Here is a 22228-nt window from a genome sequence, read left to right as displayed (position 1 = left end):
TACTATCAAAGCATAAAAAGTTGAACCTTAAAATACTCACCCCAGGTGAAGTGTGTCTGGATATCAGTCATACCGGCAGACTAACGGTGTGAACACAGCTTGGCAATAATGTTGTCTGGGCTGAGAAGCTAATGCATACTATAGTGGCAGTCAGCCATATCCCCCGAGAGCTTCTCCAAACAATATAATGTTATGTGCAGCCACACCCCTATGCACAATCCTGTTAGAGAAGTAAAAGGCACCAGGCCAAAAATGCATTTTGTGAACTGGTAACTGACAGCTAATTCCATTATATTTGATCAAAGGGCTAATGAAAGCCCTTAAGGGCATATTCTTAAAAATGAAGTTATAAGTAAATGATCCTGCAGTACATTTGCACTTTTTAGCATTTCCTCTATTACGTTTTATTAGAAGGAGGGATTGATGTGGTTTCCCTGGTAATGTTGCTTTCTGATATTACTGTTTGAGAACTTGAGAGTGATACTTGACAGACAAAACACAGGGCAGGGATGATGTCAAATCCATGTGGTGAGCGCTGGCTGCATGTGCAGTAATTAGCCACGCGATCTGCCCAATGCTGACTGTGAATCGGAATAGTAAGGCAAACATTATTGCCTTTCCTGTAAACGCTTCTGTGAAATAGTGGATCAGCCTTTCGGTGCTGACTACAAAACCCTCGGAAGGGGAATTTGAGTTAGCCCAAGGGGTGCTGGAACCAAAGCTTAGGTGTCAAGAGGTGGCAGGCCAACAGGCTTCTCTTGCACTGGGAATGGAAGGAAGGCTAGGCCTCCAAGTGGAGTGGAGATGGGGCCTTACATTAGCAAAAGTGACAGGCTTGTATGAGCATGATGCTAGGATTATGCATGCAATATGCATGTTCAACCTAAGCTAGTTCTGATATTTGTATTAACTGACCCATGCCATGCCTTGCACCATCCAGGTATGATGTTTGCACTGTTGACGGGGTGGGAGGAGTGAAGGCCATGGGATGGATCCCCAGAACCCTGCTGAACCTGCACCCTGGGCATGCTTCAGAACACAGCACTGAGCACTTAACTTTGAGATCACTGGCATTGTCCAGCGCCTCACCATAGAAATGCTTTGGGGGGGGGGGGGAGGGCACAAGAGTTATAGTTCCTGCTACTGTACAAATATTACACATATAAATTGCCAGCATTAACGTGGGAAACAAATGCAAATGGGAAATGTTATCACACTTCTGACCTATTTTATGTGGTCCCATTTATAACGCTGGAAGCCTAAAAAATACCAGCGTGCAAAGGGTTAAACGGCAACGCTCACTCTGTGCCCTTTTCAGAATGTTACAGGTTAGTGCAGGGCTGGCCAACCCGCGGCTCGTGAGCCACATGCGGCTCTTCCCCCTTAAATTGCAGCTCGTAAAGCCTCCCCTGTGGCTCATGAAGCCGCCCCTGCACACATAAAAATGGCCCCCTGGTCTCCGGTTTCCTGTGCTCACCATCCGGTGTGGCGAAGTAAAATGAGGGGAGTGGGAAAGTCGGATACCGGGAAGAAATGCAGAGAGGAACGAGCAAGAAAGGAGGACCCCTGATTTGAATGGAGAAGATAGGGCGATCAACTGGTTACCTGAGGTGTTTATACGCTAATGCGAGAAGCCTGGGCAACAAACAGGAAGAATTGGAGGCCCTGGCCCAGTCCAAGAACTATGATTTAATTGGGATAACAGAGACTTGGTGGGATGGCTCGCATGACTGGAGCGCTGTCATGGAAGGGTATAGACTGTTCAGGAAGAACAGGCAGGGGAGAAAAGGAGGAAGAGTTGCACTATATGTAAGAGAGCACTATGATTGCTCTGAACTCCAGTATAAAGAGGGAGAAAAACCTGTTGAGAGTCTATGGGTTAAGTTTAAAGGAGCAAACAACAGCAGTGATGTTGTGGTTGGTGTCTGCTACAGGCCACCGAATCAGATAGATGAGGCTTTCTTCGGACAACTGAGAGAAGCTTCCAGATCGCAGGCCCTGGTTCTCATGGGGGACTTTAATCACCCTGGGTATGTCTACACTACCCCGCTAGTTCGAACTAGCTGGGTAATGTATGCATACCGCACTTGCTAATGAAGCCCGGGATTTGAATTTCCCGGGCTTCATTAGCATAAGCGGGGCGCCGCCATTTTTAAATCCCCGCTGCTTCGAACCCCATGCAGCAAGGCTACACGGGGCTCGAACTAGGTAGTTCGGACTAGGGTGCCTATTCCGAACTACCGGTACACCTCGTTTTAAAAATGGCGGCTCCCCGCTTATGCTAATGAAGCCCGGGAAATTCAAATCCCGGGCTTCATTAGCAAGTGCGGTATGCATACATTACCCCGCTAGTTCGAACTAGCGGGGTAGTGTAGACATACCCCCTGATATCTGTTGGGAAACCAATACGGCAGTAAACAGGCAATCCAGGAAGTTTTTGGAGAATGTTGGGGATAACTTCTTGACACAAGTGCTGAAGGATCCGACCAGGGGCCGTGCACAGTTTGACCTTCTGCTCACAAACAAGGAGGAACTAATAGGGGAAGTAGAGGTGGGTGACAACCTGGGAAGCAGTGATCATGAGATGGTAGATTTCAGGATCCTGACCAAAGGAAGAAAAGAGAGTAGCAAAATACACACCTTGGACTTCAAAAAAGCAGATTTTGACTCCCTCAGAGACGTGATGGGCAGAATCCCCTGGGATGCTAACATGAAGGGGAAAGGAGTCCAGGACAGCTGGCAGTATTTTAAAGAAGCCTTATTGAAGGCACAGAAATAAACCATCCCGACGCATAGCAAGAGAGGCAAACATGGCAGGAGACCGGATTGCCTTACAGGGGAAATCCTTGGTGAACTTAAGCACAAAAAGGAAGCTTACAAAAAGTGGAAACTTGGACAAATGACCAGGGAGGGGTTTAAATTTATAGCTAGAGAATGCCGGGGGGTTATCAGGAAGGCGAAAGCGCAAATGGAATTGCGACTGGCTAAGGATGTGAAGGATAACAAGAAAGGTTTCTACAGGCATGTTAACAAAAAGAAGGTGATCAGCGAGGGCGTGCGGCCCCTACTGGATGAAGGAGGTAACCTAGTGCCAGATGATGTGGGGAAAGCTGAAGTACTCATTGCTTTCTTTGCCTCTGTATTCACGGACAAGGTCGGTTCCCGGACTAATGCGCTAAGTGACGCAAGATGGGATGAAGATAGACAGCCCTTGCTGGGTAAAGAACAGGTTAGGAACTATTTAGAAAAGCTAAACGTACACAAATCCATGGATCCAGACTTAATGTATCCGAGGGTACTGAGGGAGTTGGTAAATGTCATTGAGGAGCCTTTGGCCATTATCTTTGAAAAGTCGTGGAGATCGGGAGAAATCCCGGATGATTGGAAAAAGGCAAATGTAGTGCCGATCTTCAAAAAAGGGAAAAAGGATGATCCAGGGAACTATAGGCTGGTCAGTCTTACTTTGGTTCCTGGAAAAATCATGGAAGGGATCCTTAAGGAATCTATTTTGAGGCACTTGGAAGAGAGGAAAGTGATTAGGAATAGTCAGCATGGATTCACAAAGGGAAAGTCATGCCTGACCAATCTGATTAGCTTCTATGATGAGGTAACTGGCTTTGTGGACGTGGGAAAGTCAGTGGATGTGATATACCTTGACTTTAGCAAGGCTTTTGATACGGTCTCCCACAATATTCTTGCCAGCAAGTTAAGGAAATAGTGATTGAATAAATGGTCAGTAAGATGGATAGAAAGATGGCTAGAAGGCTGGGCCCAGCGGGTAGTGATCAACAGCTCGATGTCAGGATGGTGGTCGGTTTCTAGCGGAGTGCCCCAAGGTTTGGTTCTAGGACTGGTTTTGTTGAATATATCTTTATTAATGACCGGGATGAGGGGATGGATTGCACCCTTAGCAAGTTTGCGGATGACACGAAGCTAGGGGGAGAGGTAGATATGCTTGAGGGCAGAGATAGGGTCCAGAGTGACTTAGACAAATTGGAGGATTGGGCCACAAGAAATCTGATGAGGTTCAACAAGGACAAGTGCAGAGTCCTGCACTTGGGACAGAAGAATCCCAAGCATAGTTACAAGCTGGGGACCAACCAGTTAAGTAGTAGTTCTGCAGAAAAGGACCTGGGGGTTACAGTGAATGAGAAGCTGGATATCAGTCAACAGTGTGCCCTTGTAGCCAAGAAGGCTAATGGCATATTAGGTTGCATTAAGAGGAGCATTGCCGGCAGATCCAGAGATGTCATTATTCCCCTTTATTCGGCTTTGGTGAGGCCACATCTGGAGTATTGTGTCCATTCTGGGCCCCCCACTATAAAAAGGATGTGAACGCACTGGAGAGGGTCCAGCGGAGGGCAATCAAAATGATTAGGGAGCTGGAGCATATGACTTATGAGGAGAGGCTAAGGGAGTTGGGTCTGTTTAGTCTGCAGAAGCAAAGAGTAAGGGGGGATTTAATAGCAGCCTTCAATTTCCTGAAGGGAAGTTCCAAAGAGGATGGAGAGAGGCTGTTCTCAGTAGTGACAGATGGCAGAACAAGGAGCAGTGGTCTCAAGTTGGGGTGGGAGAGGTCCAGGTTGGATATTAGGAAAAACTGTTTCACTAGGAGGGTGGTGAAGCACTGGAATGGGTTACCTAGGGAAGTAGTGGAGTCTCCATCCCTAGAGGTGTTTAAGTCTCGGCTTGACAAAGCCCTGGCTGGGTTGATTTAGTTGGGATTGGTCCTGCCTAGAGCAGGGGGCTGGACTTGATGACTTTCTGAGGTCTCTTCCAGCTCTATGGTTCTATGATTCTATGAATGGCGCTGACAAGATGGCACCAGCCGATGGGAGCCTGAATTGGCCAAAAAGCCACCCTGAGTTTTGTTTAAAGGGGCAGTGTCCTAATTTTTTTTCTTGACAACTTTTTTTCTCTTGGCCCTTTGCGCTATATCCCCAACTATTGTGGCTCTTTGCCTTTAACAGGTTGGCCACCCCTGGGTTAATGAATAGAGGGAAGAAGAGAGAGAGGGGTGTTTTGATCAGCAGCAGAAGGGGCAGCGAACTAAAGTTACAGCCGGACCTCATGGCAGCAGATTAACCTCAGCAAACAGCTGTTTACTCTGCTAGTACATATGTGCAGGGACCAGGCTCTCTGCGTCTGAGGTCAGTAAACAAAGTGGTGAGTGAAGCTGGGCTGGAAGCACATGGAAAATGGATCTGAGGTCTGGGTCTTAATGGACGCATTTTCTCTGTGCTTTTTACCATGGTGAAATTGCTCTGACCGGAAACTAATTGCACTTCTCCCTGAGCCATACTTCAGTTAATGCACCTACGGCTGAGAACTGCCTGTGCCTGTCATAAAATCCATCCAGTTCTGCAGGAACTTGTGAATCAACACTGTGAGAAGTAGAGAAAATCAGTGCACATCAGGCAGCACCTGGGAGCACGTTACTGGTTTTTATGCTGTGTTTGTGCAATTCCCAGCACAATGGGGCTCAGTCCCTAAGTGGGGCCATTAAGGGTGTGTCTAGACTACAGGGTTTTTTTAAAAAAAGTGGCCTTTTTTTAAAAAAACTTCGTCTGTATCTAGACTGCCGCGTTCTTTCAAAAGTAAATCAAAAAAACTAGGCAGTTTTTTCGATCGCGGAAACCTCATTTTACGAGGAATAACGCCTTTTTTTGAAAGAGCTCTTTCGAAAAATGCACTATGTAATGCAAACTGTACTTTTTCAAAAGAGAGCAACCAGACTGCCTGGGTGCTCTCTTTCAAAATAGTGGCTTGCTTTTTCAAAAGTAGTCTAGACACTCTTTTTAGAAAGAGGCTTGTAGTCTAGACGTGCCCTAAGTGCTGTCATAATTTAAATAATATCATTTAAATTACAAATCTTATCTCTCCTCCAGCCTTCTGAGAAAACCTGGAAAAACTACTAGGTGGAAAAATGTGTTCTTTTAAAACAACCTTACTCGCTGCTTTATCTGCAATGTGCATTAGCACTGTAATGCTGCTGGAACGGGCAGTACATAGAGCGGCCCTATTGGTTTATCTGTACTGCTGCACGGAATTATTTAAACCTGAGCCTACACTTGTGTATTGCCCCTGCTCTGTGACACGGATCTAAGCTGGGCAGTCACTGGCCTTGATGGATAGCTAAGCAATACTAATTCTTCCCAAGGAAGGAACGGGACAAGCTGATTCATTCAATTGCAGTGTCCCATAACTTGCTACCTGCACAGCAGGATTGCCAGGAGACAAAGTCATGTGGGTTCACCATTGTTCAGAAACATGACTGCTCTTGGGTTTGTTTTTATTTACTTTTGATTGATTTTTAATTATTTATTATTAAAAGAATTCACTCATCCTTTTATCTAGTTGGTGCTTAATAGTCCAAGACTGGTACTCAGTAAGGATCTACTACATAGCATTTGACTGAAGGAAAAATATATATTCAAGCAATAACCATATGAAAGATGACATACAGGGCTTAAATTCAGCTGGAGCTCTCCGGAGAAGAGCTCTGGTAAATATTTTCAAACCTTGACTCCAGCCTGATACTGTTATGGTTCTCAGTTGGGGGTCTACAGCTCTCTGAGTTGGAGTATAAGCCAGTTTCAGGGGGTCCATAGGCCACGCAGCCAAAGTTAGAGCCCCAAGTCCCATGCACCCAAGGAAAATATGAGGTGGGGGATGGAAGGGGATCCAGGAAATACTCTGAGAATTTGAGCCATGATCACACATGATGAAAACATTGTGAGGTGGTGACCTTTCAAAATAAACTTTGACCTGTAGTTTTCATATAGTTGTCCAATTTGAAACTGAAGATTGACACCTAAAATACTGAGCATCAAATATTTCTTGAGGATTACTTCTGTGGGATAAGTAGAAATGGAAATTCAGGTAAACAACTGTTCAGCATTCTTAATAAGACAAGATCCAAACAAGAGCACCACCTACAAAATTATTCTGAAGACGTTCTTATCCAGACTTGAACTTCTGGTTCTGGCCAATCTTAGATCTAAATGTGAAACAGTCTTCAAGCTCTCACAGGGCTGGGTAGTAATGTGAACTACCTTGAGAGCTAGCTAGATGGCTGTAGAACATATTAAAATGTTGCTAGATTGATTAGTATGAATGCAATAAATCCTTGTTGTGGTTAGAAGTTTCTGTTGCTTTTCCGGAAGACAACACATAACAAGCTTGCCAGCAAAAATTAAGTAGAACCATGCAAAATAATCTGAGAATTAGTTCTTCAGCGGGAATATTCACTCAGGGAGTGATTTCTGCAACATAAAGAAAGCTGCAAGCACATATAATACCTTACATCATGCTTGTTTCTGTGTTGTATGGAACATGAGACCATATGGAATCAACATCAACACAGGTGAGAATCCTTTTAATTGCTCTGACTGTGGGAAAATGGGCATAAATTGCAGCAAGAGAGGTTTAGGTTGGACATTAGGAAAAACTTCCTAATTGTCAGGGATGTTAAACACTGGAATAAATTTCCCCAGGGGTTATGGAAGCTTCATCATTGGCGATTTTTAAGAGCAGATTAGACAAAAATCTGTCAGGGATGATCTAGATGGTGCTTGGTCCTGCTGTGAGGGCAGGGGACTGGACTTGATAACCTCTCGAAATCTCTTCCAGTTCTAGTGTTCTATGGTGGAAAGTAGTGCATTTAAATTGAATAAGTAGGCAAACATAACTGTGGTGGGGAATTGCAGCAAAGTCCCCCATTCTATCCATGGAGGTCATTCTCCAGGAGTGGATCTACCCTGGTCTGCATGGAAGGTGGAACCGTTCAGCCACAGTATGGAAGGGGCCAGGGTTTGGGGTGCGGGGAAGTGCTGTGGAGGTGGTTGAACTGCTCCATAGGGGTTCGGGCTCTGAGATTTAACTGAGGAGTGGTTTGGTGTGGAGCAGATCAAGCAGCTGGTCAAGAGATGCACATGATCCCCAATCAGTCAAACAGGGGATCCATGGAAAGGTCAAAGCTGAGTCAGACCTGCTGGGATTCCTAGCCCTGATTGCAGGGAGTCTTGGTATTTCAAACCCAGTTCTTAGCCCTCTTTGCCACCTGCTTCCACTGTTCTGCTACACCTGTGAAGCCTGCAGCTCTCCCGTCATCAAAGAAGAACGTGCCTGATTTGCTGGTCTGGCCATAGTATACTTGATGCAGGACCTGAGAGGGACTCTCCTGATCCTGGGGCCACGACAACCCTCCAAAACAAAAGACTTACACTCCCCAGAGCCAGTCTAGCAGCCAGGAACCACCAGAGTACATGCTCTGTACCACCTGTAAATTCGCCTTTTATGGAGATAAATCTTCTGAGTTCAAAGCAACCCCAGCAAAGCCAAGAATCGGGACTATTTATTTTACTTCAGTGAAAATTATCACATCCATCCCAAGAGGAGGTAGCATCCATTTTTTTCAGGACTTTGTGGTGCTTCTTAATGAATCTACCTGCTTATCTGGCCTCCTTTGCTGTAGCATTCAAGCACTTCACTAACATTAGTGTGTTTTCCCCCACAATACCTTAAGGAATGATTATTGTCCCTGTTTTATAGAGGGGGAACCAAAGTGCAGGGAGATTAATCGTCTTCCCCAATGCCACACAAAGACTCTGTAGCAGTCAAGAACTGAATCAACACCCTTCTGTTACAGTCTGATACCTGAGGACAAGTTGCCCAATTCCGCAAAGATCTGTTGGAAGCAATTTGTAGCCTGTGGCTGAGGATGACTTGCCTGGATGGGAGAAGATCCTAGAGAGAAATGCATCTATTACAGAACTCTGAAGGGTGGAGGGACTTGCACAGCAGTCAATTAAAATGTTTGGATTCTGGCCTCATCCTTGTAATATCTCCCTTCCACTTCTTGCCAATAAGGCCGGATGTGCTTCCTTAAACAATGCCTCTTTGTTGTGTTCAGTTGGAAGCGCTCTCAAACAAACAAAACCAGCTGCCTAGACAAGCCCATTGCATGCCAAGCTAAAGCATAAACGGAGGAAATTACAAACGTTCCGATATTTATCACGTTTTTAAAAACAACCCACAGTGAACACTGCTTCCCAGAAATCATTTTTCATCCTTCGCAGTGCTAATTTCAGGGGCTTGTGCTGCTGAAAACTCATGGCAGTAAGTTATTTACATTGGGCACAGCACGCCCATATGACAAGACCTTAATACAAAGGGATGGCAGTGAACTGATTTTGAGAGGGGCTGAGCAGCTATAGACCCCACTGACTTCAGCTAAAGTTGTAGGTCCTCAGCATTTTTTAAAACCAGTCTCCAGTTCCCTACAATCTGACAACCAGATTCTGCTATCAGTGGTGTTCTTTGGAATTGATACTGACATAACGAAGATCAGAATCTGGGGGGATGGATGATAGCCTAGTGTAATCCTAGATTTCATATTGCAAGATCGCACCCAAAAAATTGGATTTATTTTCATCTCCTCAAGTGCTCCTTTTTTAAATTTCTCCCTAATCCCAGCTGAGCTGTGTGGTTGGGACTCCTGTTTGCATTGCTTAGATGGCTGCTTCCAATCCATCACACCAGGGTTTTATACGTATAACTCTCTGTGCTCACGGCTCTCCTTTGTGAGCCGGAAGCAGTGGCAGGCAGGTTTGCTGTGTGCTCTGTGGTTTTTCAGGCTCGTGTGTAAACAGACTAGTAGCATCACAAGGGGGAGGAAAAATAAAGATGTTCCAGTTTATTACGGAAGTACAAACAACACACTAAGGCTTTGGCTACAGTGGAGATTTTGAGCCCTGGCACAGTGGTACGACCCCCTAGTGTAGACATGCAAAGCCATGTTTTGTGCCAATAAAGCTCAGAATGCTAGAAACTGAATTCCCCTGGTGCAAAGCTACATTTCAGGGTGGATTAGCTGCACATGGGAAAATCACAGCAGGTAATGTGTACACTAAGGGACCTCCTGCCTGGAGCAAGGCTACTGATTCTGGTGGAAGCTTTGCCTTTTATTTTCCATCATTCATCTCGTGTAATTTACAACCACGTCTCCACAGGCACGCCGAGGGCATGGAACGCTCCCAAAGAGGAAGAAAAGAGAAGGCATGACAGGCAGCCTTAGAGAGGGAATTAAGGCAGAGGTGAGCAGAAGGCCTAGATCTGAGAATGGAAAGCTGACAGGAAGGGAGCAAATAGCTGTTCAACTTGGACTGAACATAGGATGGGGAAGACAGGGCAGACATAGAGGCAGGATTCATTTGGTAGTAGGGAAGTGGATGGTTAACTGGTTAATGCCTACGGGTTATGGATAACCAGCAGCCTGGCCAGGTCTGTTGCACTGCGCTACAGGCGGGGCTGCTCCAGCTCAGCCGGGCCCAATGTGCCATGGGTGGAGAGCACTCCAGCCCAGCCAGAGCAGGCCCTACCCTCAGCAGAGGGCCGCTGCAGCCTAGCCAGCCTGCTGTGCCACACCATAGGTGGGGAGCCGGCTGGAGCAGCCCCCTGGCTACCCCCATGTAAGCAGTTAACTATTTAAACAAAACATTTCACTGGTTAACTGATTAAATGGGAGTTTACATCCCTATTTGGTAGCACACAGTTATGGAGACAATGTGCCTGATTCACCAAGGTGACCTGAGTTCTGTTGCCAGCTGCGACACTGGCTGATTGCCTGCCGCTGGGCAAGTCCCTTCCCCTCTCTGTGCCTCAGTTTCCCTTTTCTTGTCTTCTCTCTTTGGATTAGAAGCACTGCAGGGCAGGTTTGTCTCTGGGGTATGTCTAGACTACATGGCTCCGTCAACAGAGCCATGTAAACTAGTTTACCCGACATAGTCAATGAAGCAGGGATTTAAATAATCTTGCTTCATTAAACTAAAAATGGCCGCCACGCTGTGCCAACAATCAGCTGATCCAACACAGCGTGGCAGTCTAGACACGGATCGGTCAACAAGGGAAGCCTTTGTCGACCACTCCTGTAAACCTCGTTTCACGAGGCATAAGGGAGCGGTCGACAAAGGCTTCCCTTGTCGACCGATCCGCGACTAGACTACCGCGCTGTGCCGAATCAGCTGATTGTCGGCACAGTGTGGCAGCCATTTTTAGTTTAATGAACCAGGGATTATTTAAATCCCCTCTTCATTGACTATGTCGGGTAAACTAGCTTACATGGCTCCGTCGACGGAGCCATGTAATCTAGACATACCCTAGCTGTGTGTGCATGGTGCCCAGGTTGACAGGGTCCCAGTCTTGACACATTCCAGATTACAGCAATACTGATGATAACGGAACTGTGGAGGCAGATGTGGGCAGGACTGATAAAATGCAATGGGGGTTATGCTGGGCTGAAAGCCACATTAGGGGAACTTCTCTACAGTTACACTATAACTGCAAAAAGGGGTACATTTATTCACAGAGATAGCTAGCCTCAGAGAACTGTCACAATATAATACCCTTGTGGAGTCAAATCACAGGTCACTCTCACTTTGGTGTAGCTCGTCAAAGTCAACACTAGCCAGTTAGCTACACTGAGGGGAAAACTCCAGCATCCCACATCCGCCTGCTTTCACAGGCCACTAGCATCCCAAAGGTAAAATTATCCTTTCTTTCAAAAAACACTCCTGCAAATATTATGCTTTCCGTATTGCAAATTGCTGGGATCCCTTCCAACCTCCCTCCCTCACCCAACAAGACAGCCCCTCTTGTTTGCAGTGAAGACATAGCCATGGGATTGTCACAAAGCAAGTCTCTTCTACAGTGAGAGGGAGCCGGCCTTTCTGAACTCTGAGCCTTATCTATATTACTGCAGCCGTCGAACTAAGTTATGCAATTTCAACTACGTGAATAATGTAGCTGAAGTCAACGTCCTGAGGTCTTCACAGCGGTAAATCGACAGCTGACACTCTCCTGTCAATGCTACTTACTCTCCTCATTTTGGTGGAGAACCAGAAATGATGGGAGAGTGTTTGGCGGTTGATTGATCGCATCTAGTACAGACATGATAACTTGACCCCCGCTGGATCGATCACTGCCTTTCGAGCCAGCCCATAGCGAAGACATTCCCCTAGGGCTAGTCAACACAGCAAGTTGCCTGATATGCATCCACAATTCCTGAGCCTGCACAGTAATGTCCCTTGCAGACACTAGCAGAAGAGCCAACATATGGCTTGGTGCACTTCCGCTGAAAGCCGTATTCCAAGCTGCACTCCCTGACTTTCACTGCTCAGTAGCAGAGTCCAGACTAGGGATGCAAAAGTTTATAGGTTAATGCTATAGACTGCACACATTTCCCTCCTGCCCCTTGCCAATGAATTTTTTTAGCAGTCTGGTCAGCAGCCCGGCTCAGTCCCGGCTTGCACTGGGTCTGGGAACTACCCCGCTGCAGCTCTGCATTTAAAGCATATTAGGAGCCAGGCAGACATGCAGCCCAGCTCAGTTCCGGCTCATGCCAGGTTGGGGAGCTCAGACCCCCCTACCCTGGACAGAGGCTGCTACCACCCCACACTGCTGCCTCTGTATCAGAGGCAGCAGCGCAGGGTGGCAGGCAGCCAGTCCGCAAGGGGAGCCAGTTTTTAAACAGGGGGATCCCCGGGATCATGGCTGGAATGCACTAGCTGCCAGCCTCACCGCCAGGGACTATAGAATAGTCAACTAACCAATAAGAATTTGTGAGGTTAATCGACTATTCAATTAACCGGTATTTAACCTCTCTAGTCCAGACAGGATGCTGCTGTGCTGGTGTGGGATCACATCCTGGCTTGCCATGCTGCAACTTGCCATTCAGAAAGCCCACATGCCCCTCATTCTGGAAGAGACAGCAGGGTTGAAAGCCTCACAGGCCCCTGGGCAAGAGGAGGGGGCCCTGCTCCACACCCCCAGAAGGAGCAGAGCCTCTGGCAGAAGGGGAGGCTGGGACTAGGCACCCAGAGAATGCCGTGCCTCCCCCTGGCAGCCCTCAGTGCTGCCTGGAGCAAGAGACACAGTGCTCAGGCAGAAATTTTGAATCACGAGGCCCCAGGGCAGTTGCCTCCTTTAACATCCCCGATTACGCCCATCGTGTCTCCTCCCTGGCTTGCTAACAGGGGAGGTAAAGACAATCGTGGAAGGAAGTGCTGCAGTGACTGTCATCAGGGGGCATGTATGAAGCATAAAGAACAAGCAGCTGAAGCAGACAAAGTTTTCCCACAGACATTTCTGGCTTTGGGAGAATGTTACAGCTCTGGGCCTAGTGACACTGCAGAACATTTAATGTACAGAGAATGTCTCAGACATGACATTTATGAAGCGCCTATGGGAAATTAAAGACTATACATTACACAGAATCAAGTATTAGAATAAATATTGTATTCATGCTACCGAGATTTGCTTCTCATCTTTACCACAGATGTTTCCAGATCAATGGAGCTTTGCTTTCCTGAGCAGTGCTCTGAAGATCACCGTACGGTTTTAGCATCTGCTAATCAGCAACCTGAAGCCACTCTGGTATACAGCATAATGCATACAATTCCCATTACCTCCTACAAACTGGGCTGTCCCCATGAAGCGTCCCATCATCCGAGAGATGAGCTCTTCCACACAGCAACCCAGGACAGCTGCTAGCGCCACCAGGAGCAGCAAGGCACAGCCAATGCCCATCACTACCGTGCAGATTTGCCAGGATAAGCTGGGGATGGCCCCGAAACTGGCATACCTCCCACACTCTTCAACCATCACCAGGTGCCTCTCCTCTGTCCGAGCTGGGTATGTGCACCGGCGGAAAGTGCCGAATGAAACCGGCTTCCCCAGCTGAGAACCAAGGAGCCAATAGGGCATAAAGTAGCTGGCTGAGCTAGCAACCGCTGTGAGAAAGGATAGGAAAGCCCAAAGGGCCCCAGCCAGTGTTAAACTGCCGCTCATCCTTTTAGACCTCATGTGAGGGCAGCTGTCCTAGGATATGCGAAGCGCTTCGTGGCCAGTGGTCTTCACAACCCTCAGAGAGGGACAAAAGAGGAGGCAACAGAAGAGTCTCAGCCCAGAGAGAAAACTGGAACAGTGTGTCGGGGTTTGCCTCCCCCTGCTTCCACAGGCCACCAGCTTCCTCCAAATATTCTTATCCTCTCTATATTGCAAACAACGATGGGTCGCTGCCAACTTCCTCCCTCCCCCAGCAACTCAGCAGCATCCCTCTTTTTTCACTGCTCTGTGTTCTTAGTCCTTATCCTGAGTGCTGGGCCAGATCAGACCTGCTGTCTGATCCATCTGAGCCCAGAGACAGTCTCATGTTGTTGGCAACATTTGTTTGGTATCTGCTTTGGCTGCTGAATGTTCAGATTCTGCTGCGCTGTTGTCAGACGATCTCACCACTGGCTCTGACCGTGCTAGCAGGTTGCTCTCGTGCGGTTGCTGTGTTCAGCTGCAAGCTCTAAAATAGAAAAGCCACTCAGTAAGATTACTGCCTGAAAGATTTCATACTTTTCATTGCAGGGTTCAAATATTCTTCAGGCCAGAAAAGTAATTAGGAATAAATGTTACTTAGGCTTGTACTTCCATACTTGTATTTCCACTCAGTCTTGTACTGCCATAGTTAAAGGTTAAACGCATGACAAATTCAATTAAATAATTTTAAAATTATGAGCAAATTGCAAGTTATTACAAAGGAAAAAAATTAGCAACCAATAATCATTTGCTTTTTATTTCAGTTTGTTACCTCACTTGGCTTCTCTCAGACACAAGAATATTCCTCATATGAGTCAGTTTCACAATATTGACCCTGTTTGTTTGACTACACTAAGGCTTTATATAGCAACGTGTATTCCTCCACTGAGCACTCCTAGGTGAATGGAGGCACCGAGCACTCCCAACACACAGATGGGATTGCCCTGGATCTATATAGACACTTGAGTGCCTTCTCGGCGATAACTGCTTTCTCTACTTGATGGCCTCAAAGCAATCTCAAGAAGAATTATACTTAGCTGTTTTAGGTGGTGGCCATTACCATAGTATCTGAGCACTGCACAAACTTAATAGATGAATCATCACAGCATGCCTGAAAGCTAGGGCAGTGCTATTATCCCCATTTTAAACATAGGAAACTAATCAGACCTGGTCGAGCAGCTTGGGCTTGCGGGATTGCGCTAGCACTCTAAAAATAGCTCCAAAAACACTCTTTGAAAATACCCAGCTTACTCTGGAGCTCAGGCTCTGAAGCCTAAGGACACAATCGAGATCTCTTGGGCCCGGCTGGGAGGCTCGCTGCCATGGGCCGTATAAACATTCCCTAAATTACTTGCCCAAGATCATCCAGGAAATCCATGAGAGAGCAGACAATCGCAGCTGAGTCTCTCAAGTCCCCACCTAGCCTGGGATCTATTCTTCCCGTCTCACCAATGGATAACAATCCTAGTTCCACACCAGCACCGACACACCTCACTCCCTCTCAAACTCCTTTCCCTTGAACTTTCTTACTGGCATGGGTGTGGATATTTCTTTAATTAAGGAGAAAGAGAGCCCGTTGAGGACATTCCTGAAATGACAGCCACGCGGGAACTCTGTGCTTTAATAAAAGTATTTCAAAACATTTCAAACAGATGTTAAAGGCATTTGATTTATGAAACTTTTAGAGTTTTTTAATTAAAATACAATATAACAAGAACAGCAGGAGCTGTCATTTCCACTCCTGCCCTCCCCTGCCAATACACGCTGGGTGTAAATGTTTCGTCAGTTACATCTGGGGCAGGAAGGGAGACAGTCAATGTTCCGGTCTTGTCTATTGTGCTTTTTTATTATTATTTTTATTTTACTAAAAAGCTTCAAATTGAGACCTAAAATAAATGAATTTTTAAAAAGCAAACCAGGAGCCATGTCCTTTCTCCTGCTACGACAGGTCATTAAAATCCATCTTTTGTCCTTGCATATTATAATACACCCAATATAACGCTGGAATGGTCTCTCTCTTGCTTCTTCAGTAACATACAATTAAAAAACAGAAAAAGCAAAACAGCTGAGGCAGCTGCAGTAATAAGTCTGGTGAAAACATTTTAACAACTGAGTGGGATTGTCTGACTCTTTTGGGCTCTGGCTGATACATCTGTTGGCACTTTTCCCTTCCCCCTCCCCCCTGTAATAGAGAATTTCCTCTTCCCCAGTGAAAAGAAAACTAAATTTGTAATATATGTGCATGAGCCCTTAGCAACTTCACACTAAAATCTGTTGGTCTGTGCTCCATTTTGGAACCAAGTTTACCTCCCTACTGCACACTCTTGGTGCTATTACCAATCTTATGGCAGTGGAGCGTGAAGAGCTCAGGCCAGCTATGCAGTCTGTGGATGAATTACTGGCCCTACTAAAGTCAATAGCAAAACTTCAGTAGAAAGTGTGGACTGGAACTTGTCACCAGCTAATGGCTGTTCCATCTCCATTAGTTCCTGGTGTGCAGATGTCTACATCACAGGACAGCCATCACGATTACCCTAGCTGGCCATCTGAGTAAGGAGGCCAAGGAGTGAAAGGGCCTTTAGAGGTGGCCTTTGCAGTTCAGGGTAAAACACTGAGGGACAGGCTTGCTGTGCTGCTTCTACTCAAGCTATGTCTAGCCTGCTGACAGAGGCCTTCGGGCTCTATGGCACTATATTTACACAAAACCATTTTTTAAAAGGAAATTAAATAGCCTCATAGTGATTTTTGCTGTAAAACCTGTTCGATATGCTAGCAATGGACCTGAACTGGTACCTCAGATGCAAATGCCAGCAGAGGTGGGAGACACTGAGATTCAAATCAGACCCTGACTGGTCAAACCAGTATGGCCCAAACCCCCACTTCAGTTTGGGACATAGTTGGACACTGGAAAAATTCCACTTTGGATGCAAACTCTGTGATTTAGATCCATCGCAACATACATTGTTCTCTTCCTGTGCTCAAAGTTTGTGAGCTATAATGTTGTATGCTGGCAAACAGCTGCTGGGCTCCAATCCAGAGATAACTGCATTTCTGGGTGAGATATGGTGGATGAAGAGCTTTTTGTGTTTATACAGAGTCTGGACAGCACTTTGGAAGGACACATCCTCCATTGCAGGGAAATCACTATTGTTGCTCGCCAGCTCTGTTTGCACAACAGTTACTGAGGTCTGAAACCAAAGCAATGGGAAATTTGCTAGATATAAAAATGATGAATCCCACTCACCCCTTCAAGCTGCTTTCTTTGCTCATGTGATGATTGTTTTGCATTAGATGGGGGGGTTATCTCCCATTGTGTCTCTCATTGCCACACAGAGATTTAAGAGCCTCTGGAACTTCACATGTACTCATACACACGCCCTGTGTCGCCCATGCAATGTTCAGTTCCATCCCCTGCTTTCAGAAACTGTACTGCAGCATCCCATTTTCCCGCCTCATTCTCACCACTGCACTCTGACTTGCTGCCTGTGCAACTGACTTCAGGCATGCCCCCTGGTGACAAGAGCAAGGAACAGCAAAATTGCTCATCTAGCTTCAGCCATGAACATAAAAAACAGCCTGACTCAGCAGCAATAGATTTTGTGTCTGTTTTCTCCTCTGACTTTTCTGCTATGCATTTGAAAATAGGGAGATTTTGAAAAAGGACTATACAATCAATCCATTGCCCTTGAGACACCACTACCACTTTCGCACTATTCCCTTCCAACTCTGACTTCAGGCACCATACCATACCCAGACTCTACATTCTCAAATGCACACGAACAAAAAGCAGCAAGAGAAGAAAAACTCCCAACAGACCACAGATTCCAAGTCATGGTGCCTTTTAAAGTAGACTTTAATGCTGATTCATTCCACACATCCTTCGTCAGTTTCAGCTAATCTTCTGCTGTGCCCTGTGCTTAGCAAGTCATACTGACTCCAAAACCCAACTGGACTTTGGGGGAAGGGAGGTTCTTCAGGACACAGCTGGGAGCCTAGTGAGCTCCATCTCTCTGAGGTGGCATAAAACCAGGACTTATCAATATTACATCTGCAAATGAATCCCTATGTCCCTTGTACAGAAGTGATCTCATTGCTACCTTGTTAAGTGACTCTGAAGAATGTGTTGTCCTCATTGGTTTGGCACCAGGATTTGAATGACCTTTTTTGCTAGTTCAAGTTGAGCTTGTTTGTTTGCTCCTGCTACCTAATTTCAAAAGTACTTTATCGTTCCATAATAAGTTCTGCACAGCAGGCACCAAAATGGTCCTATTTTTGAGCACCAAAGAGCTAACGTTTTACAAGCAACATTTTTCATTAAATTGGAGCATCTTCACGACACTCAAAGAAAATGCAAACAAATGCAACCTTTCCTGTGTGGTCTCACCCAGCCGACTGTCAGGCACATGTATGTTTTTCACATACTGACATGTACACAGTGTAGCTGTAGCCCTAGTTCCAGGATATTAACGAGATAAGATGGGTGAGGGACTAGCTTTTATTGGACCAACTTCTGTTGATGAGCGAGGCAAGCTTTCAAGCTACACAGAGCTCTTCTTCACATCTGGGAAAGGTACTTTTAGAGTCACAGCAAAATACAAGATGGAATAGGTTGTTTGTCATAAGAAGTTAGACCATATTCTAAGAGATCATTCAAAGCAGAGTGGCCCAGAAATAATTCTGCTGCCATAGGACAAAAAGGATGGTTCGGTGGGTAACAGATTATGTATAAGCCATCCACTGTCCCTGTTCAGTCCATATTTTTTAGTATCTAGCAGAGTTATGAATTTAAGATCCCAGGCTTGACTGTTGAAAGCGTTGGGCAGGTTTCCTTTGAGGATGAGGACAGAAGAGGTCAGATGTAGAGGAATCACTTTAAGAAAAGTGTTCACCCACAGGTGATACAGTGTTTTTGTCTTCTGTTGTTTTCCTATGTGAGTTCATGTGAGAGTGTAGGGATTGTCCGGTTTCAGCTGGTTTTTTTTTTCATATTTGAAAGGAAAACGAGGGGAAGAATGAAACAACTAGAAGGTGGTGTTAGATAGCTCTGGGTTGAATTAAACTGGGAGGGTCAGGAAAAAAAGAAAGTCTATTGGTTACTGAACATAGGGATATTATGAGCTAGATCCCAAACAGTTCTGGGTGGAGGTAGACGTGGAGCTTCCTGGGGAGTTTACATAATGCTAAATCCTTTCTTTGTTTCCCAGTAGTCAACTGCAGTAGAAGAAGGCACAAAAATATTCAGTCTTATCCTACTGTCCCTGTATCGTGTCAATATTGCATGCTTGCTTAACCCCAGTTTTGAGGATGAAAGGGTCCATCTCCAGGCCATTACTGAGAATGTTGGCAGTCATCTGATCATGGAGAAGCCTTAAGACCTTAATAAATTTTGTAGGGCAACCAAATCTGGTCAGCACCTTTCACAGGGCTTTGTGATTGACAGAGTCAAAGGCTGGTGGGAAGAGAAAGGTCACGATCCTGTCACGGGAGAGAGCTGCACAATGCTCATGGTGACAGAAGTGTGGACGTTTCCTGTTGTATCCCAAATCTGGGTTAGCAATGGGAGGATGGATGAGAATGATCCTCCATGAGACATGTCCCTTTGAACATACCTGCCCAAAAGTTAGGGCCAGATTTTTCAAAGTGCCTAAAGGAATTGACGGGATTTTCTGAAGCCCTCAGCATTCCCCAAGATGCTGAAAATCTGCCCCCTTCTTCTTGGTGCCTAAATGGGAGCTGAGCACTTTCAAAAATCTGGTCCATCCAGTGCAAAATAAGGCCCAGAATAATATTGTTCTGCCATCACCTTCCCTCAGATATACAGAGCTGTCCGGCAGTCTGCCAAGAGAACCTCGTACAGGAACATGAATAAAGAAAATACAAATGACTAATCTAAAACCCACATCTCTTCCCTTCATGCTTTATGCTGCTGCTGCCTCCAAGCAGGACAGAGCAGAACTCTAGAGCAAAAGAGCCCCAAAGTGGAGTACAGGTCTTTGGGATGTAAAAGTTTCTGCCATCAATAACCACTCCATGTTCTGCTGTGTGGATGGCAAGGCCAGAATTCAAGGCCTTCTATTCTAATAAAGAAAATCACAAACTCCTCCCATGAGATCTAAGAGAGACTCTTGAACAGCTGTTCTGTCATTAAACCTTTCATTCTCTGAAAGCATTCACTCTGGTCAGAGCAGAAACATGGATGAGAGTGGCAGGCAGAAATTTACCTACCCTGGCCATTATATCACAACTGCCCCATAACTGTGATGTAACGTGACACATAAATCATCGAATTACAGAGCCAGGGTGCCTCTTGTTATTGTTCTCTTTTGAAATAAAGGGGCTGGAAAGCCACAGCCTCCTCCCAGCTGTTGATTCCCACTGCATGGGGGAGTTCTCAGCAGGTACAAAGCCTGTGTAGCTGTGCTACTTGTCCTATCCTCACCAATGAAGAGGGCATGTCAAGGGCAGGAAAGCATGGACAGAACCATGGACAGAGTACTACTACCCACCAGCAGTCCACAGGGGGTCCTTATTAGTTTGTCTGCTGTAGAGCAGCTCCTACAGTATGCTACAGTCTGGATCAGTGTAGGACAGGATAATACCACCTAGCTCATAGATAACGTATTTCATCTGTACATCTCACAGTGCTTTTACAGAAGAGTAATCCGAGGCACCAGCAGGGAAGTGACTTGCTCAAGGTCATTCATCAGTAAAGCTGAGACTAGACTGCTTATTCCCAAACTAGTGCTCTACCATACTACCTCTCTGGTTAGCTCCCCCACTTCTATTTCAACCAAGCAGTGTTTTAAGCCCTAGTCAAGGAAAACTGCAGAGAGACACCCTTAAGTCCAATAGGGACATCACTATTGATTTTACATGAAAGATGCTCAGGTACTAAGGTGATTGGCAGCCATCTAAAACCAGACAGACCAACCAGTCAATCTGTGGATTCAACTCTCCCTGTCTCGACGTCTATCAAATACAGCATAGAGTCTAGCCCATGATCTAGAGATGAAAAATTATTAGATTATATAGTGCTACTACCGGGCTTCTCCACTCTGAACATTTCATGGTGTTTTGTCCAACCTTGGAGTCATTTTAAATGCAGAAAGAAAAGTTGCAAGTAAACCATGCTTTAGAGACATCCCTCTGCAAACTTCTAGAATCCAGAGCAAGGAAAACTATTGGAAGACATTTAAAATGTAATTATTTTATAACTGTTAACTTAGTATTTTTAATCTCTGCTCTTTGATTTGACATATTATGTTGCCATCATCTGTCATTTCCTTTACACACAATAAGAAAAGAAAAGAAATCACACAAACCAATAAAGAACTTCTGGTTTTCAAGCAAAACCAGGCAATTTTAAAGCAATAAATGTGAAATCTGTGTAACCTTCATTTCACGGAAATGAAACTTCAAATTTTCAATAAACATTATACATGATTAAGCTGATTATCTGACCTAACCTCCAGTGGATACGTTTGTTTCAATACTGTAGTGTTATTGCATTTGAAAGTTCTCTGATATTCAATCTGCTGACATTTAGGTCTTTGATGTGTGTTAATGGGAAAGTGAAATCGTGTCTAATCCCAGGAAACTATTCTACAAACAATAGCAAAACAGATGAAAATAGGGGGAGAAACGAACATCCTATGACATTGATCTTGTTAATAAAATTAAATTAAATTAAAAAAAGAAAATGTAACAACATGGAACAAATGAACAGATTGGGTTTAAGATGCTGCAAAATCCCTGAGCTTGTAAGAAACTTCCTTAAAGGCAATTTTAAATGCATTTAGCTCAGCCTGCAAATTAATCTCCTTACCACAAAGTCAGTCTCTCTCCTGTCAGGTTGTGAGCTGAGAAACTTCTCTTGGTCTCCAATATTCTGCCAGCCACAGTGGCATTGTAATGAAAAGATACCTTTTGGAAGGAGGGGAGGAGTTCTCAAGCCTGGCCACGGAGTAGGAATTAACTCTAAGCCTGCTGAATGCTTCCAACCAGGGCTGCTTGATGACGTGGGTAAAACAGGATACAGTTCTCCAGAAAGCAATATCAGGTGCTATCTGAGATCACCATGAGCAGTCACTCAGTAAAAGAGTAATGCCGGACATAATAGGACACAGGGAGGGATCACGAGGGGAAAAATTGGAGTCCATAATAAAAATAGTGACTCCATTTGTTTACATCCAGCATAGGTTTTGATTGTATGTAGCACCTTCCGTACTCAAGGTGCTTTACACTGATGAGTTAGAGAACCACTGTCCAGAGATTATAAACCAACACAGCAGCCATAGTTGATCTTATAAATTAAGGTACAGATTCAACCCCGGCATAACACAGCCACATTGTTTTCACCAGG

The 22228-nt window shown here is 45.4% G+C and overlaps 1 protein-coding gene across 1 annotated transcript in view; it reads right to left on the bottom strand.

Annotated features, from left to right (window-relative positions):
• Nucleotides 1–21931, bottom strand: part of LHFPL1 (LHFPL tetraspan subfamily member 1) — a 57488-nt gene extending 35557 nt beyond the window's left edge. Inside the window, exons 1-2 of the mRNA XM_006136200.4 lie at nucleotides 21692–21931; nucleotides 13467–14353 (exon numbers count right to left, since the gene is read on the bottom strand). Of these exons, the coding sequence (XP_006136262.3) occupies nucleotides 13467–13863 (397 nt within the window). The 5' untranslated portion in view covers nucleotides 13864–14353; nucleotides 21692–21931. The remainder of the gene's footprint in view (nucleotides 1–13466; nucleotides 14354–21691) is intronic.
• Between the last annotated feature and the right edge of the window lie 297 nt (nucleotides 21932–22228).

Source organism: Pelodiscus sinensis, chromosome 13 (assembly GCF_049634645.1).
Source record: "Pelodiscus sinensis isolate JC-2024 chromosome 13, ASM4963464v1, whole genome shotgun sequence".
NCBI classification, from domain to species: Eukaryota; Metazoa; Chordata; order Testudines; family Trionychidae; genus Pelodiscus; species Pelodiscus sinensis.
The sequence above is the reverse complement of the archived record's forward strand: the minus strand, read 5'-3'. Positions and strand labels throughout refer to the sequence as shown.